The following is a 17,964-nucleotide window of genomic DNA, read 5'->3' as shown; positions in this document are numbered from 1 at the left end:
GGGAATTAGCGGACTGCATATGGTGGTAAGAAGTGCGAGTGGATTCACGGAAGAGCGGCCGCCGATAAGGTCTCGGGATAAACCGTCGATTTTATCGATTCGGTCGAAAGGACGCGGCCAATGAGCGTAAACTCCGGTGGAAACGCACGTGCAATTCTGTGAACGAAATTAGCGGCGAGGCGCGCAGTCGTACGCTCCTAGGGGGTAGATTTCGGAAATAGCGAAAGAGAAAAGGAAGAAGAGGTTACCGCCAACTTTTCCGAACCGCGCTCGAGGACACGTTTATTAAGCAATTAAGCGTTAACCGCGCAGGTTGCGTGCAATCGAGGGACCCCATCGAGGAGCCAGCTAGAGGAAAGGATGCAATCCCTCTCCGGGTCGCAATTACGAGTCCGGTGTAATTCGCACTATCAGGGGAAAAAGGAGGAGAGAGCCGCGCTCCGATAAATCCGCGGATGACTCCTCTCGCGTGCACGGGGCGTGCTCAAGGAATAAATCCACCGTGGCGGAGAAGCGGACCCCAACCTGTTGCACGTCTACGAATAACTCCAGTATGTCCCTTAGACGCCACCCGTCCTTCCGAGAAAGGAGGAAACTTCGCTAGAAATTCATGATAATAGGAACCGCGGGAACCAAAATGGCGGACATTTAGAAGACGCGGGTTAATCGCCAGCGGCGCGACCAGGCACGGAAGCGTTGGATGTTTCGAGGCGAATTTCCCGGATTTAATGTCAAAGACGGGTATTATCTTCTGGGGCCAAGATGGCGGATGTTTCGAATCGAATTTCCCGGATTTTACGTAAGAGATGCGTAATATCCTTTGGGACCAAAATGGCGGACGCTTCATTATTCGTGGCAAGGTTGGGCCCAGAATAGTCAGAACTTCCAAGGTCGGTTTCTTGGGTTCTACGTGAAGGCGCATATTGTCCATTGGGCCCAAAATGGCGGACGAAACGCAAGAGACCATCATTAGCGGCGAGATCGGGCCCAGAAGCGTCGGACATCCCAAGGCCGATTTCGCGGGCTTTACGTCGGATCGAATCGCGCGAGGAGAGCGAGCTCGTTATACCGGTCCCCGGAGCGAGGTGCATCCCCGATCGGACTTACCGGTCCCCGGACGTGTACCGGACTTGTCAGTCCCCGGCCAACAAGGCGCGCCGGGCGCCGGACGACAAGGAGAAACAATGTCGTATCTTATGAGCCCCGACAGGCGTATCGACCGCGGCTACCCGCGAAAAAATCCGCGAGCGCACCCTGCAGCTGCGCGGCACGGAAGATGCAAACGCGGATTTCGAAAAAAATACTCTCCCCCTCCTCCCCTCCCTCCTCTCACCCTGGAATACCCCGAGAGAAGAGGAAAGAAAACGCCTCTATCAAGGTAGCATCCAGATCCGATCGGCGGAATTCGCTTAGCCTGCATGGACTGGGCCCTATCACGATAGAAGATGAACAGAGTCCAGTGGATGCAAAAATGAAAATGCGGATTTTGAAGGAAATATCAATGGCCCTCGAAATTCGGAAGACCTCGAGAGAAGAGGAAGAAGAAGAAGAAAAGAAAATCGGGACAGCGTCTATCAGCGAAAACTGGGCCTGATGTGGGCATCGGAAGCTGAAGGGAGCAGTCAGGTGACGATTTCGAGGTACATCGGACCCAAAACCGCCGTTCCTCGAGCCGACCTCGGAATGGGTCTTGAGGCCCCTCGCACACGACCCCCACGTTCCCAGCACGCTCGGGCCCTCGCCTAGGGCCCACTTCGGGGTTCACTCGGTAGTCCTTGCGCGTGGCGCGTACAAGGGTGGCGCGTAATCTCGCCAAGGTCTTCTTGGGGCCCGTCGGGCCCGCGATGACCAATCGGACCAATGGAGCCAATGGGACCGTGGAGAACCGTGGCGCGAGGACAGGTGGCGACTCGAACCAGGGAACCTCGGAGGGCCCGAGTTCTCACGCGCAAAACGCACCAGCTGCCGCTGCCACGGCACACACAGCCTCGACGCACGCACACGGACGTGCACCCGCACACGCACACGCCCCACGCCACGATCGGGGCCTTAAAGTGTACCACACTCGGCGTGGCAGACACGTGGAAGACGAAGGGCACCCTCCGAGTGGGACCCCCGCGCCTCCAGGACACGCGTTTACGCGTGCTGAGGGTCTCGCGGTGTGCGTGAGGCCCCGGAACAGGGCATATGCCCCCGTTGCCCCCGTTGCCCGATGTATGCCAGTTATGCGCCCGTTGGAGGCCCCCTGCGCCCCCTGTGCGTTCGGTGCAAGGAGCAGATGCGTTGCGGTGGGTCAGGGATCTAAATATCACGGGAAGGGCCAATCGCACTCCTGGGCCTTCCGCCATTTTTCGGCCCGACACCTGCGTCTGGTCCAGAAAGGGGTGCGAATTCGAAGACGCGTCCTAGGAGACAAATGCCGAGTACCGGTCGCGGTCCACGACGGTTCCACTAAGGGTGGCCACGGGAACCGGCATTTCCGGATCCCCCTAGATGGGGCAACGATCGTCCGTTGCGTCGTTTAGTCCGTCATTGATGACGCATTCATCCCGATTCCTGTTCCTGGGCCTGCACCTGCCTCTGGGCCAGGTCGCAGGGGTTGCGGGGACCTGACCCCGGAACTTGGACTCCGTTTACGAGGTTAATGCTCGGGAAGGTGGGGATCGCGCCATGAGATTAAATGGGGGGTTGTTTCACGCATTGCGTCGGTAATCTGGGGAGGGGCCCGATTAAGGCCCCCTAGAATGGGGGGGCTAGCTGGGACCAGGCCTTCGATTGTTCCTTTGACTTGGGATGGACATCTTAGAGTATTGTTTTTCGAATTTCTGATATTACCGCGTTCTTATGCCGGACCCAGGAAGGAAATCCTGCCTCGTATCGAAGATCCGTCGACGCATCGCCATATCGAGGGAGCGTAATTGGCTTCGATTACTCGATGTAAGTTCGCTTACCCCGGCGTAACCCGATGCTCGATTTAGCCTCCACTTCTAGGAGCATCGATACGTGCGCTTCCAACCGGTCCCCCTGGATATCGTTCCTCACCTCGGCGAATATTAACGAGCCCTTTATCGACGTCACCGATGCAGCGCGGATGCGTTACCGATCGGCGAGCTCGATATAGTCAATAAAAACGACCATCGTTTATTGCCCACCTTCCGAAGCGCAAATGTAACAAATGGGGACAACGTACATCGGAATCGATGTTCTACCTCGACCATCCCTTGCTATATAGATAACTACGTGCATCTAGAAAAAATATTATCAATACATATCACGTCAATCAACCGATGACCAGGATCATAAAACATAATTCTCACGGCTAAATTCTGATTAAACCTGGATTATGGAAAATCTTGATAATACAATATAGTACAATTTGCATTACTTTGATACCGCGATCCTTTCCATGCGCGCATATTCCTAACGAATTCCAATATATCCATCCTCCTCTCCCGCTCGTGGTTCCCAATGACTCCTTCTTCTCCTCACTCCCTCTCTCTTTCTCCCGCGTCGACCGCCATCGCTCTGTCCCGCTCCCTCCTTGGCGCGTTCCCAACTGCAGCCATGGGTATCGGCCCTCTCTCTCCCTCCCATGGTCCATGCATCTCTCCATCTCCGTCCAATCGGGCATGCGCCGCGCATGCGCCAGCTACCGTGCCGTGCTCGTGCTGAGCTCGCGACCAAGAGAGCGCCTCTCTCTCTCCCTCCTTCCTCGTCCCATATATGACCGTCTTTCTCTTCGTGCTTCTTTCTTTTCTTTCCTCCTCCTCGCACGACTGGTCTCCGCCATCGCTGCGTCCTCTTCCCTCCCCCTTCCCTCTTTGAGTGGCCGATGGACGCTTCTCTCCCTTCCTCCTCGAGCCCTCTCTATCTCTGTCTCTAGATATACCTCGTTCCTTCTCTTATCCCCTCTCCTTGATCATAGCTCCTCTCTCTCCCTCCCATGTTCTTTTACCATCGCTTCTCTTTGTCTACCTCCTTCTCCACGGTTTCAGGGATAAGAGCCCTCCTTGGGTACACCCCCGTTCATGGTGTGCGCACGGGGGTGTGCATCCCAGTGCGCGTGTGCTGGTCGCGCGTGCTCGCGCGCGCCTTTAAGGAAGCCCGAGTGCCTTTATGCGCCGACGCGAGGCGCGCGCTGCGCATGCGCCGCGCCTCCACTATATAAGGCGCGGAGATCTCATCCCCGAGCGCATTCAATCACACCCACTCGGGCCGCGCACGGCCGCGGAGGAAGGGAGGAAAAAAAAGAGGAAGACGCGCTCCGGCCTCGTGCTGAGATCGCACGTGCACGCGTTCTCTCTTCGTCTCTGTCGCACCCCCCACCTGGTGCGACCGTCTTGCTCCGTCGTTCCGAAGCTACTGACACCGAGCGGAACCGCGAACCAGACACGACAAACCCCGAATTCACCCACGGTAATTGTTACAGAATTATTCCAACCATATAAACTAAGTAAAGCCACGGAAATATGGAAACCGACCGACGGCGGACATTTTTTTATAAGAGCGAAAAGACACTTTATTGACTTTGTAATTATCTTTTTCTAGCAATCGGATCAGGTGGAATTAATGACTGCATTGGAAGAGATGAGTTGACACCGCGGATGCTGGATTTTATGGGGATTTCTCCAGTCTCCGATCCCGTCATGATCACCTCCAGGGTTATCCTGGCGAACAGGCGATCTAAGGTAACGTCCTTCCTCAAGAATTGCATCAAGAAGGCGCTGATAAGGACCAGAGGCTGGAGACACCCCGTGGACCGGATCTGGAGCGCGGAGATGGAGAACGAGATCAACGAGAGGAAATGGAAGCGAGGGGAGGAGGCGGTCCTCCGGGATGCTGTCATCCTGCTGGACCAGAACCTGGAGAACGAGATGAGGGAGAATCTGCTCGGCTCCAAGGAGTCGGAGCTGGTGCCTTGGACTCCAATGGGACCAGATTAATGATCCTTCGTCCATGGTTCGATCTCCGACATCCAGCATCTTCTTCGGACACTTGAGAGTAAGACCTACCCCTTAGGATAATCGCTAGATTAATTTTTAATCCACATATCTACCAGTTATCCGTTCGGATTAAGTTCTTCCAGTCGGTCGTATCTATTTTCACTGGACGACTGATTACCGGTGAGGAGCTTTATTGTAATCTAAGCTCGATCGTTCTATCGGAGCACCGAAACTCCCATTAACGATAGTTCGTAACGTTTCCTTGGCTAACCCTAATTAATTAATTAACTTTACCATTAAGAGACCTGCTCGACTACCGAGGACGACTTCTCGCTAACGGGGCCCCGTAGTTAGTAAGCTTAGAGATTCGGATAAATTTCTTAAGATTTTGAGGTTAGGAAATATTTCATATCTTATTATGTATATGTTGCTAAGGGCTCGCATTAATTATGTTCTTCGGTTAGGAGGGCTGTTGCAATTTTATCCAGCGTTGTTCCAATTAGAATGGATGGGTTCTAAGATCGTTTCGACTGCTTTTCTGTGATACTAGGTCTAGGGTTATTTCACTAGGAACTGCCGTTAGTATAATTGACATCGAACTCCGTTCGACGAATAGGCCGCCCAGTGCATATTACATGTTATGAGATTCTGTGATATGGAGGCGTTATGGAGAGCCAACTTATCCTTAAAACTTAATTAGGTAGGGATTAGGAATTAGTTTTCTGCTGATCTCATCGATTGTGATGTCGTTCACTGTGATAAAAAGTGCTTTAACTTTGATAAGAGGAATATGTATATGAAGATGAAGTCAGGCGTTTTTTTATAATGATTCGAGTCCGTAGGACTTGATAAGGATTTCTGTCATTTTGTGTTCTTTTGAAAAAAATAGAAAATTACACACGATGGCCGTCGTTACCGCAAAAGGACTCGCGTCGTTTAAAGAAACGCCTGAAAATATTTGCAAATCTTTTATGCGAAATCCATGTGTCTTCCGAAATGCGATGCAATATTAGTGTTAAAGGATTAACCATGTTTAACCGAGTGCAATGTTAATTTTAACGCTGGATCCTTTTTCTAATTGGAACTCGAGAACGAGAAACTGTGATATAGGTTTAGTGACTCGTAGGTTTAGGGACTAGATTCGAAGTTCGTAGGCTAAGAAATTCCCTAGATAGTGGAGAACCACAGCTCGAGCCTTGCCTTGTGATAACGCGTGTCAGTAATCAAGAGCGGAAGCGATTTTGCGCGAAACTCCGGATTTTGACTTTCGTCGAGTCAAAATCGGACGGCCTTAATTCTTTCCCCATATCGCGCTCGTTATTACGATAATTTTTAATCCTTATGTAATCACTTTGCGTTATATCTTTGGTTTGTCAAATTTGCCGCCTCGGGTCGCATGAACCGTTCGCGGCTTTGTGTGCTTTTTTTCCCCCTTGATTGTCATTTGTACTCGAATAAAACTAAATAAAGAGTGTACACGATATTATCGATACCATTGCGTTGCATTTAATCGACCCTTAACCCCACCCTTAATCAAATCCAAGTTCCAAATCATCCATCTTGTGGAGCGCAGATAGAAGAACGAAAGATTCCACAGTACGGAAAAAGAAATCTGATAAAAGAAAAAAAAAGAGAAGAAAGCGAAATCGTGTAACTTCGTTACTTTTTCCCGCCGAAATTCGCCCCATCTGTTAGGGGACTTTCCAACCCTCCGGGCCCAACAGTTGAGGCCTTCGACGATAGATGGCAGGGGTGAAAGACGACCCCAGTCCCCCTGCAGAAAAAGATAACTCCAAAGACTATCTCGAATTTCCCCTCGTCAAATGATATTTTCCTACCGGACCTAGTAACGGATGGTGAGGACGAATAACGATAGATATTAGGTTAGGGAATAAGTTCTCGCGATTTTTAAGGTGACGTGAAAGTGGCGTCGAAGAAGTTTTATTTATAAAACTTTTCTTCCAACTCGATTAACCAAATATTTTGAAACTTTACAACGTGAATAGGAAGACTATAAGGAAGGTCCTGAAACTCATGAAATTTCAATTCTTTGCTAATTTATTTATAGGTATTTTAAAAATAATTTACAAAAATGAAATTTCGCAAGTTTCAGAACCTACCTTAAGGTCTCCATACTCACGTTTTAAAGTATCAAACGATTTGAGACACCCATTTCGTTAAAAAGTTTCATGAACGATTGAGCTTTCGGATGCCACTTTCATATCCCCTTAAGGTTATGTGAAAGTGACGTCGACGAGGTTTTGTTTATAAAACTTTTCTGCCAACTCGGTTTACCGAATAGTTTGAAACTTTACAACGTGAATAGGGAGACTATAAGGAAGGTCCTGAAACTCATGAAATTTCAATTGTTTTCAAATTTCTTTATAGGTATTTTAAAAATAATTTATAAAAATGAAATTTTGCAAGTTTCAGGACCTACCTTAAGGTCTCCGTATTTACGTTTTAAAGTATGAAACGATTTGGGACACCTAGTTCGTTAAAAAGTTTTATGAACGATTGAGCTTTCGGATGCCACTTTCATATCCCCTTAAGGTTATGTGAAAGTGACGTCGACGAGGCTTTGTTTATAAAATTTTTCTCCCAACTCGATTTACCAAATACTTTGAAACTTACAACGTGAATAGGGAAACTATAAAGAAGGTCCTGAAGTTCATGAACTTTCAATGGTTTTCAAATTTGTTTATAGGTATTTTCAAAATAATTTATAAAAATGAAATTTCGCAAGTTTCAGAACCTAGCTTAAGGTCTCCATATTCATGTTTTAAAGTATGAAACGATTTGAGACACCTAGTTCGTTAAAAAGGTTTATGAACGATTGAATGCCACTTTCACACCCCCTTAAGGATTTCAACTAGGATGTTGGTGCAACCGACTCTAACGAGATTGTTCAGTATTTCGGTAGTCCTTCTCAAAGGGATATATAATGCAAGATAGTTTGGATAGCCGTTGAAGCGATCTGGAATCCTATGCTTACGTGCGTCGATTAGAAGTATCTGGTTGTATGTCTCTTTCGAAGAGTATCGCACGACGACGCTTCTGCCCAACACCGTATTACGAGGTTAGGTATTCGGTTGTCTCGCTCCTTTGCTCGGTATTGCACGTTTCGCTGTCCGAGGACACGCATAAAGGAAATCATCGGCCGAATTTTTACTTTACTCGAGTATTACTGCTCGAACCAAGGATCTCTATCTTAATGTAAAGACATACCGATAATGTCTACAAGGCGTGTATCTAGACTTAATGGGGACGAATCAGCATCGACCACCTCGATTCGTCTCTGCGAATGAAATATTTACTGTACTGACTCGATCGAACTAAACGAAGAAATACTTTATAATCACGAGACACGAGACTTGTATGTACGCTTGAATGGGTGACATATTAAATGAATATTGCACGTCTTCGTTTTCTTTATTGGCGTGGTCTCCGACCCACCTTTCTCAACGATCAGTTCCCTTTTCCCTGTTTTTCTGGAAGGGTAATGAGGGTAATGTTACGTCCCACGTAACTTCACCCCTCCAATTACATATATTATATAAATGAAGCGTCGATTACTATTTTTTAAAAAAATATAAGACTGTATAAGGGTTCGTTCTATTTATTAATAAATACTTTGTTAATTTTATATGATTTGATTTATTGAACATACTAAAATAGAAGTTCAGTGCAACATGGTAAGTATAATTTCGTCTTTCAGATATTACGATACAACGAAGCTACTATATTATTTCTTTTCTCTGTAGCTGCTTGTAACTCGATTTCATAATTTTCAACTGTAAGAACTTCATCTATTTCAGTATCATCGTCGGTGTCTATTACATCACAGTCATGTAAATCATCATTGTCAATTATATAATTGTGTAGTACACAAGCGGCTGCTATTATATTATTCCCCAAATCAAAATCTGTTATGTCTAAATATTTTAATCTTCGCATCTTCCATGTTAAGTGTCCAAAAGCTAGTTCTATAATTGAGCGAATTGAGCCGAACCTTGTATTATAGTGAACTTGAGCTCTCGTAAGCTGTTCGGTATCTCTAAAAGGAGTTAATAAATTTTGCATTAATGGATAGGCTGAATCACCAATTAGATGTTCGTCTTTGGAAAGTAGAGGGTTATTCCGGTTGGTTAGTCTTCGGAAAATTGGACTGCTTCTAAAAACTCGTGCATCGTGCATTCTACCAGGTAAACCAACGTAGCAATCGATAAATCGCGCTTGATGATCACAAATGCCTAAAACAAATGCAATTACAAATATGAATTTCATTTTCAACAAAAAATACTACAAAGAGAAACCAATTTTCAGAATACATATAAACGTATTACCCTGCAAAATGATAGAATGAAATCCTTTTTTATTGTAGTAATCATTGGCATTTCCTGCAGGTTGTTTACAGGGTATGTGGCAAGTATCGATAACACCTATGATGCCTGGTATTCCATGTGAACGTCTTTTAAAAATCTGTAAAAAAAATTATCTTACAATTTGTATGATTACATTCGTAACAATAATTAGTATTACACATTTAATCAAAATACTTACATTTGCGATAATTCGTTTATTGTAATTATTTGGCCATTTAATATGCTTATAACGTAGCGTGGATAGAACCATAATAATTTCTTTGAAAATATAATGTGCCGAACTAGGGGGTACATTAAATCTATCGCCAGCTGCTAAGAAGCTTTCTGGCTTACTTATCATCCACAGTGTAAATAAAACTTTCTTGTCAAGAGGTATTGCATCATTTTGTCGTTCACCCATTTCGTTTCCAATTATGTGTACGAGATTCTAAAAAATAATAAAAGAAGTGCATATGTAAATCAATTATTGCTCAAGTAGAACATAAGAAAGAAAAAGATATGTTTCAATACCTCGCAAGCAACCCTCGTCATACGAAAATGTTCTTTAAACTGAATATCGGTGTAAGATGGAATTGTTGTTTCAAAATATTCATTATTACGTTCTTTCAATGTTCTTTTATATCCTCGTACGTTAAGTATATCAGGAATGGGATCTACGAGTTCATTGATGATTTGTTCTACATGACGTATCATTGGATTTGCTGGTACATCATCACTTCCAATGAATAACAATAGTAGATCTTGTACGTCCATATTTCTTTTCAAAGAAATAATACACGACGTACGTGTACTGTAAGCACTGACTGCTAATATAATTAATATAATTAATATAATTAGATTAGCAGTCAGTGCTATAAGGAGGTTAGGTCACACAACCCTGGGTGCCGCCATATTATGGTCACTGAACAGTCCATTCAGCACAATTCAGCAGAAAATCGCAACATGTTCCCAACTCATCGATAACCGCTTTTCTCCTCCGAATGCACCCACTGTCTTCTCCGACCTCGCGGCGTTCTAGCGGCGGGAAATTCGAAACAGTTTATTGTTCTTATTTTAAATACGAAATAGAAAATGGTATTTTACGTTTCAGATACCTACTTCGAATGAATTCAATTCATAAAAGGTACTCAGATTTGCGTTTATAAGAAACTCGGATAAGAAAAGTCTTACTTATATTTACGGATGCTCATTTATATGCTCATTTAGTGATTTACAGGTGTCCATTTATTCAAGGAATACGAAGAAAGGTGTAGAACGTAAATATATAAGAGACATGAAATCATGATTCCGCTTCTATGTCCGAAAGTGGATGCATTGTAAATTTTCCTACCGCATTTCATTGTATAAATATTAATAAACTATTCTTTTGAGCTAAGATAATATTCTAACTTCGTTTTAGTGTATGGAACAATTGAATCGCTAAGAAACTAATTAACTTCTAATAAAACTTGCTTTAATATATTCTTTAAGAAATTTTGTCAATAATCATTTAACAAAAACTACACTAAGTGGGTCAGGGACGCTTCACAGTAATACATAAATAATTTTTATTAATTGTTTTTGTTTATACATATTTATTTTCCTTGGGAAATCCGTTCTGCCCCTTAGGCGATTCAAATTTCGCGCTGCTCCCGCCGCTAGTTCGCCGCGCGGCCGGAGAGGGCAGTAGGTCCGCGAGGAAGGCATTGATGAATGCCAGTGTATATAGTGTATAGAATCCCGCTACAGGCGACACGTTCCACGGAGGGAATCCCCCACTTTGGCAACTCTAATATCGCGATCATCAAACGATTGTCAACGGTTGCCAACGGTTGCCGTTTTGAAAGTATCGAAACTACGTAGCAAGTGCGAAGTAAGCAAGAGTAATCAAAAATATTATCGCGAAGAATTCGTACAGTATCGAAATAAGGTATTTAAGTGAAATGGATCGTGTTTTGCTTACTGTAAACCAAAAATTATTTGAAATGAACCGGTACAAAGAGCACTGTGTCAAATTTAAGACATTCACCACCGACGAACAAAGGATTATATATACGTTTAATCTTATCCAAGAATTGGGTATTCGACCAGAGTCAACATATTTCAAAAAGGATGCGGCATATTCTAGATTCGTCAGAGAAGTAGGCAATGAAGTATTTACTGCAGGTCCTGCCGATGGTTTACGGTATATGACTGCCCTGAAAGCTTACTCGGAGAGCATCGCTTTTGCCCCTCTTAGATCAAAGGAGCTCGCTCTGGCTTATGCCAATAGGTCCGCAGTTCTGTTACGATTTAAGAAATATAAGGAATGTCTGGGAGATATCGACAGAGCTTTGAGTCTTGATTACCCTGATAATTTAAAGCGGAAGCTGTTACTGCGCAAAAGAATGTGTCGTAAGGCTCTCGGAGAGCCAGAATGTGAAAAAATGTTTAAGAAAGCTGGCCGATCGACAAAGAAAGGTTCAACAAAGGAGCATACAAAAGCCATTCCTGAAAATTTAGCTCAAACGAACGGACAGAATGAAACACAAAGACAGGTGGAAGAAACAGAATACCCTCTTCCAAAGATTACCTCCTGTAATCCTGAAATTCCTTTTGCCTGTGATGCCATAACAATTGAATATGACGATACTTTTGGGAGGCATCTTGTAGCTACGCGAGACATAAAACCTGGAGAAATCCTTTTCGTTGAAAAACCGTATGCTTTCATGTTGAGACCGGATAATACGTATACACATTGTGCCAAATGTTTAAACGTTGCTTGGGACAGCATTCCATGTGATCATTGCGTTCACGTAGTGTTTTGTTCCGAAAAGTGCAAGAAAGAAGCATTTAAAGAGTTCCATGACATCGAATGTTCCGTAATTAGTCTTTTGTTGAATCTAGAAATGGACATACTCAGCTTTCTGGGTATGAGGCTCGCTATAATTGCCATGAAGAAAATGGGCAATTCAGAGGCATTGCGAAAAGAGTTTGAGATTGTCGATAACTGGAAAGGTGTTAAGAAACATTAGATTATAAATATTGAAGGCTATTTCTGAAATAAATGAATTTACAGATTCTAATAATAGAATTGTTCTCTTCTGGCGTAGATCCTCGAACACGTGGGTACTCAGATGATGGAAAATTTAATGGTGAAGATTACCGCACTGTGTACAGCGCACCAACTAATACTGATAAGATGCCTGTGGAAGATCTCTTTCGCAGAGCTTTATGTACAACATACATTCTCTTTTTTTTGGCAACGAGGACTATGATGTTTGGAAAGAAGTTGGGAGCGAACCTTCTAGCCCTTGCGAAGAACCCGGAACTTACCTTTGTTGGTGGAATGATATTCCGTCACCTACTAATAGGTCCTCGCAATGTTCGTACGGTATGAATACTTCCATATTTAATTTATAATTTATTACTTATATTACAAATTTTTCCCTATATTCATTTACTGCTTTCTACTATCAGTTCCGAGAAGAACAAGAGTGTGGAGATGTTTGGCGTGGTGCAGTCTTTGTACCATTTACCAGCCTTTGTCTTCACAGTTGCGATCCCAATGTCACTCGGCAGTCTATAAAGCAGCATGTGGTTGTTTATGCTCTTCAACCAATTAAAAAAGGTGGTCAGGTAATTAACAACTATGTTTTTCTTATATAGCTGCACAGAAATGAGATACTCGATCATTCCATATTAAGCATTCGGGTAATTCCAGGATAGACAGACTACCTTTAAAAAGCATATTTTGTGGGAAGGAGTCACTGACTAATGAAGGAAAAGGCATTTATAAATATTTTGTCATATTCTATATTTATATTTATATTTTTATATTATATATTTTTTTATTGTTTGGCAATGCTTTTTATTGTAGACCAAAAAATTTAACACAAACTCTACAGACACAACATAACATTGATATTCAGTTATAGAAAATAAAGTTTAGTAGTTCAATTGAGGTGATGTGAAAGTGGCGACAAAGTCTGGTCTTGTTTATGAAACTTTTCTCCGAATTGGGTATACCAAATCGTTTGAAACTTGAGAATGTGAATATAGAGGCTGTAAGGAAGGTCCTGGATCTCATGAAATTTCAATTTTTTAAAAATTTGTTCATAGATATCTTCAAGACATTTTATAAAGAATGAAATTTCATGAGCGTCAAGACTTTCCTTAAAGCCTCCACATTCGTACGTCACCTTAAGATGAAATGATAGGTTCAACCTATATGTATCGATGAGGTCCAATCGTTTGTGAAAGTATCCTCCGAAATGGATGTACCGATTCATTTCAAATTTTACCATGTGCCCACTGAACACTAAACCTAACAGTTATGTAACTTAAAACTAACAAATAATATAACGTTTGTTACAGTGTAATAACCTAACAGTTACGTAACGTAGAGCTAACTGGTTACATGACATTTGTTACAATGCAGGAATTTAACAGTTATGCAACATGGAGCTAACAGGTTACATAATATTTGTTACTATCGTATCTATTTAAATTTAGCGTAACTTCGTTACTCTTACATTATGTTACTGTCCTGATATTACAGTGTACATGCAGCACATATTTGTAACAAAACGGAACTACATTGGTGCTAACTGCCATCTATTTTATTACACCATCGTCATCGTCATTGTCATAATTCATCGTCAAATGTCATATTTTGTTTACTACTTGTATGAAAAAAATGTGATTTTAATTCGCATGCGCATACACATTATCAGTAATTGTTTGCTAGTCGAATGAAATTATTGTTTTTTATTTAAAATCAGATAGTTTATGGTTTACTTAATTTCATTTAAAGTCTGATTTATTATATAATACCTAACCATTGCCAAGTGCCACAATATATTACGAAATAAAAAATTACATAATTTTTTTAATAAAATTCTATTATTTTTTATCAAATGTTTGAAAAATTAATATTAATGTAACATGTTACCTTATTGAGGAGGAAATAATAACAAACATCTAACTTACATGTTACTTTTATGATACATAACACGTTAGCTTTGGAAACGTAACATTTACCTAACAGTTATATAACAGTGTTCAGTGGATAGTAGTTTTGTCATTTGGAGTTTAATCTGTAAACGTTATAGTTAGCCCATCTCAGGCAGTGTTTCAGCTTTCTCTGAATTACCCTATGCCGAAAGGTCTTTCGAGAAGTTTTTATGAAAAATGAATGATGATCAAAGATATTTTCCACAAATCTTAGAGATTGCCTGTACTCATTATTTCAATGAAAATTTCAGTTGTTCAGTAACTATGTGCCTTTCTTCGGTATTATGAAAAAGGATGCTAGGCAGAAGAGACTCAAAGAACTGTTTTACTACGAGTGCAAATGTCGACCATGCAACGAGAATTGGCCTACGCATTTAGAACTGCCATCGTATACGGTAAGCTGAAGAAATGATATTAAAAAGAACCGATATACCTATGATATCGAACTATTACTATTCTGTAACAATGTTACAAATCTGTCAGCATTGTACTTATACATACATTATTAAGGTGAAGTGAAACACGTCGAGGAACTTGATCGANTATTTAATATTTAAATGATGATATTTAATGATTAAATGATGATATTTAATCATTAAATGATGTGTCAAAGTTTCGGACAGTTTGGTCTAATAACCTTAAAAAAAAATGTTGTATTCGAATCGACTGATTTGAAGGGGGTTTCACTTCACCTTAAATGATACAGAAAAATTTGTAACGTTCATATTATTGTTCCGGGACTGTGTTTGGTCAGTTTACTTTACAATCAGTATTTTTATATTCAATGTATTTTTTTTCTCGATTACAGCACTGGGTCACTTCTTCGCGTGAAATGGAAAAAATCGAGGAAGCTCTCCGAAATTTTGATCGATACTGGCATCTGGTAGCAGTAGGGGATATTAAAAAGGAACCTAACCTGTTAAAGTATATGTTCAAGGTGGTCGAGGTCTTGTCTGAAAGTGTACCTCTGCCGTGTATAGAAATGATCGACGCCATTAAGGCAATTACATACATCGAAGCATTACAAGGAAACACTTTTTTCATACCAGACATTTAAAGGTCTGCCACCGTGAGCGTTTTGTAAGTTTTATGTGGATTCAGAAATCCTACCGAAAGTATTTTTAGAACGACTGAGTTGAATATGTTTCTTAAGGTCATATGAAAGTGTCATATATACATACAAAAAAATCAAAATATTTATAAAACTTTTCATCAAATTGGGTGCACCAAATCATTTAAAATTTCATCACGAGATTATGGAGGATCTAAGGAAAGAACGCGATGCTCGTGAAATTTCCTTTTTTAAGAAATAATTTGTATTTATCTCGAACCAAAAAAAGACATTTGTTTTTTTTTTTCGAAAAATGAAATTTCTCGAGTATTGCGTTCTTCCTCAGGGCCTCCATAATCACGTGTTAAAGTTTCAGATAATTCAGTGCACCCAGTTTGGAAAAAAGTTTTATAAATATTTTCACATTTTGACACCTATAGAACGACCCTTTCATATCACCTTAAGGGAATGTGGAAGTGGCATCTGAGATATCAATCGTTCAAACTTTTCTCCCAGCTGGGTGTACCGAATCGTTCCAAACTTTATAACGTGAATGTGAAGACTATAAGGAAGGTCTTGAAACTCATGAAATTTAATTTTGTATAAAAAAAATGTTAGAATATCTGTCAACAAAATTAAAAAAAAACATGTAATTTCATGGGCGTCAGGACCTTCCTTATAGCCTCTATATTCACATTGTAAGGTCTAAAACAATTTATTCTTTAGAGTCTCCATAATCACGCGTTCATATTTCAGATAATTCGGTGCACCCAGTTTAGAGAAATGTTTTATAAATATTTTCATGTCTTGACACATATAGAACGACCTTTTTATATCGCCTTAAGGGGATGTGGAAGTGGCATATGAGATATCAATCGTTCAAACTTTTCTCTGAACTGGATGTACCGAATCGTTTCAAACTTTACAACGTGAATATGGAGGCTATAAGAAAGGTCCTGACACCCATGAAATTTCATTTTTAATACAAAATTTAAAAGACACCTATAAAGAAATTTTTAAACAATTAAAATTTCATGGGCGTAAGGACCCTCCTTATAGCCTCCATATTCACGATGTAGGCTTTGAAACGATTCGATACACCCAGTTCAGAGAAAAGTTTCATAAACGAGACCTCTGCATTACCACATTCACATCGCCTTAAGAGGATGTGAAAGTGGCAGCTGTGATATTAATCGTTCAAACTTTTCTCCAAAATGGATGTACCGAATCGTTATAAACTCTACAATGTGAATGTAGAGGCCCTGAGGTTGATCCTGAAACTTGTGAAATTTAATTTTGTATGAAACATTTTTAAAACATTTATAAACAAATGTTTAAAAGATTGAAATTCTATGGGCGTCACCTTCTTTTTAGCTTCCATATTCACATTGTCAAGTTTGAAACGATTCGGTACACTCGCTTCGGGGAAAAGTTTCATAAACGAGACCTCTTCATGCCACTTTCACATCACTTTAAGTCCCTTGGTAATTCACATTCAAGTCAAAAAAAAAGAAGTAGACTAGTTTGATTCAATATATTTTCATCGGAAACATTCATTATATCACTATGGCTATAATAATACTTAATAAGTTTATTAACTACTTAATAAGATTAGAAAACAAATAAGATGATTTTTTTATTCGCAGGAGGTTCTATTTTATATTTGTTTATTTTCTTGTGTTTTGAAGAGCTTTAAAGAGTTTTAAAGAGTTAATAATACTTAATAAGTATAATAACTACTTAATAAGATTAGAAAACAAATAAGATGAGTTTTTTTATTCCCAGGAGTTTCTATTTTGTATTTGTTTATTTTCTCGTGTTTTGAAGAACTTGTTATCCGAGTAGAAATGATAATTGGGTTCCGATTGTCTCGATGTGGCACCCGATCGGCACGCTCATCGGGTAATTGTCAAGTATATTATTTTATTCCTCGCTAAGGGATAATAAACTGTATTAAAAATTATTCATCCGAAATTTTTCGTTATTTTGTTTTTCTTTTATCTTGACAAAATAATCCAAAAGCTTTTACCACGGGTCTGACGTGCACTATTTATCGAAGATTACTCGCACCCATTCTTGAGTCCTTTGTTTTTGTGGTAGAACGTTATCTTTTATAAAGTTGCTGTAGATAATATTTAAAATATCCCAGGTTCCTAAAATGTACTTGATGATACTTTAAATTTTACTCTATTGTCCGTGTTTAATCGAGTTCCTTTCTCAACGTTAGCGATCGTACAGATGTTGTCTATGGAGTCATCTTTCAACTCATCTCTGATTTTTAAGCGTGGCGAGGAGAGTTGGGTAAGTATAATACGTCCAGTAATATACGGGGTTTTCTACATGTATATTACAACGTATAATACGTCCTTAGTTTTCTATGCAGGCGCAAAGTATATTACCCCGAACTAAGGGTTTGTTGGCGTTGACTGCACTTTCTACACTCGAGTGTAACGAGTGTATTACACTTTTCTTGAAAAGTGCAGAAGGGTAGATACACTTTCATTGACATTCCGATTGTTGGCGTTGACTGCACTTTCTACACTCTAGTGTAATGAGTGTACTACACTTTTCTTGAAAAGTGTAGAACACTAGAACTTTTCTTGAAAAGTGT

At 41.1% G+C, this 17,964-nt stretch overlaps 3 protein-coding genes across 3 annotated transcripts; 2 read left to right on the top strand and 1 right to left on the bottom strand.

Annotated features, from left to right (window-relative positions):
* The first annotated feature begins 4,215 nt into the window (after positions 1-4,215).
* On the top strand, positions 4,216-5,836 carry LOC105700989. Its single transcript, XM_012427359.1, has 2 exons — positions 4,216-4,416; positions 4,549-5,836. The coding sequence occupies exon 2, from the start codon at positions 4,605-4,607 to the stop codon at positions 4,941-4,943; it is 339 nt and encodes a 112-aa protein (XP_012282782.1). The 5' UTR covers positions 4,216-4,416; positions 4,549-4,604; the 3' UTR covers positions 4,944-5,836.
* Positions 5,837-8,546: 2,710 nt separating this feature from the next.
* On the bottom strand, positions 8,547-10,216 carry LOC105694331 (protein ANTAGONIST OF LIKE HETEROCHROMATIN PROTEIN 1). The gene is made up of 4 exons (XM_012414867.2): positions 9,839-10,216; positions 9,507-9,755; positions 9,290-9,425; positions 8,547-9,196 (listed from the first exon to the last, which is right to left on the bottom strand). The coding sequence occupies exons 1-4, from the start codon at positions 10,079-10,081 to the stop codon at positions 8,658-8,660; spliced, it is 1,167 nt and encodes a 388-aa protein (XP_012270290.1). The 5' UTR covers positions 10,082-10,216; the 3' UTR covers positions 8,547-8,657.
* A 936-nt stretch (positions 10,217-11,152) lies between these two features.
* On the top strand, positions 11,153-15,525 carry LOC105694330 (SET and MYND domain-containing protein 4). The gene is made up of 5 exons (XM_012414866.1): positions 11,153-12,304; positions 12,400-12,680; positions 12,767-12,925; positions 14,554-14,697; positions 15,111-15,525. Exons 1-5 carry the CDS (start codon positions 11,251-11,253, stop codon positions 15,357-15,359), a joined length of 1,887 nt encoding a protein of 628 aa, XP_012270289.1. The 5' UTR covers positions 11,153-11,250; the 3' UTR covers positions 15,360-15,525.
* Positions 15,526-17,964: the final 2,439 nt, after the last annotated feature.

This window comes from Orussus abietinus, unplaced genomic scaffold (genome assembly GCF_000612105.2).
Source record: "Orussus abietinus isolate OABI.00-Male unplaced genomic scaffold, Oabi_2.0 scaffold54, whole genome shotgun sequence".
Lineage (NCBI taxonomy): Eukaryota > Metazoa > Arthropoda > Insecta > Hymenoptera > Orussidae > Orussus > Orussus abietinus.
The sequence above is the reverse complement of the archived record's forward strand: the minus strand, read 5'-3'. Positions and strand labels throughout refer to the sequence as shown.

What these genes read in the sequence shown, in the direction of transcription:
- LOC105700989 (XM_012427359.1), top strand. Translation starts at nt 4,605, where the DNA reads ATGCTGGATTTTATGGGGATTTCTCCAGTCTCCGATCCCGTCATGATC.
- LOC105694331 (XM_012414867.2), bottom strand. Translation starts at nt 10,081, where the DNA reads ATGGACGTACAAGATCTACTATTGTTATTCATTGGAAGTGATGATGTA. An exon ending in TGACGAGGGTTGCTTGCGAG is followed by an intron (nt 9,756 to 9,838) that starts GTATTGAAACAT and finishes ATTATTTTTTAG; the next exon opens with AATCTCGTACACATAATTGG. An exon ending in ATAAACGAATTATCGCAAAT is followed by an intron (nt 9,426 to 9,506) that starts GTAAGTATTTTG and finishes TTTTTTTTACAG; the next exon opens with ATTTTTAAAAGACGTTCACA.
- LOC105694330 (XM_012414866.1), top strand. Translation starts at nt 11,251, where the DNA reads ATGGATCGTGTTTTGCTTACTGTAAACCAAAAATTATTTGAAATGAAC. An exon ending in GATTGTCGATAACTGGAAAG is followed by an intron (nt 12,305 to 12,399) that starts GTGTTAAGAAAC and finishes CTTCTGGCGTAG; the next exon opens with ATCCTCGAACACGTGGGTAC. An exon ending in CAATTAAAAAAGGTGGTCAG is followed by an intron (nt 12,926 to 14,553) that starts GTAATTAACAAC and finishes TGAAAATTTCAG; the next exon opens with TTGTTCAGTAACTATGTGCC.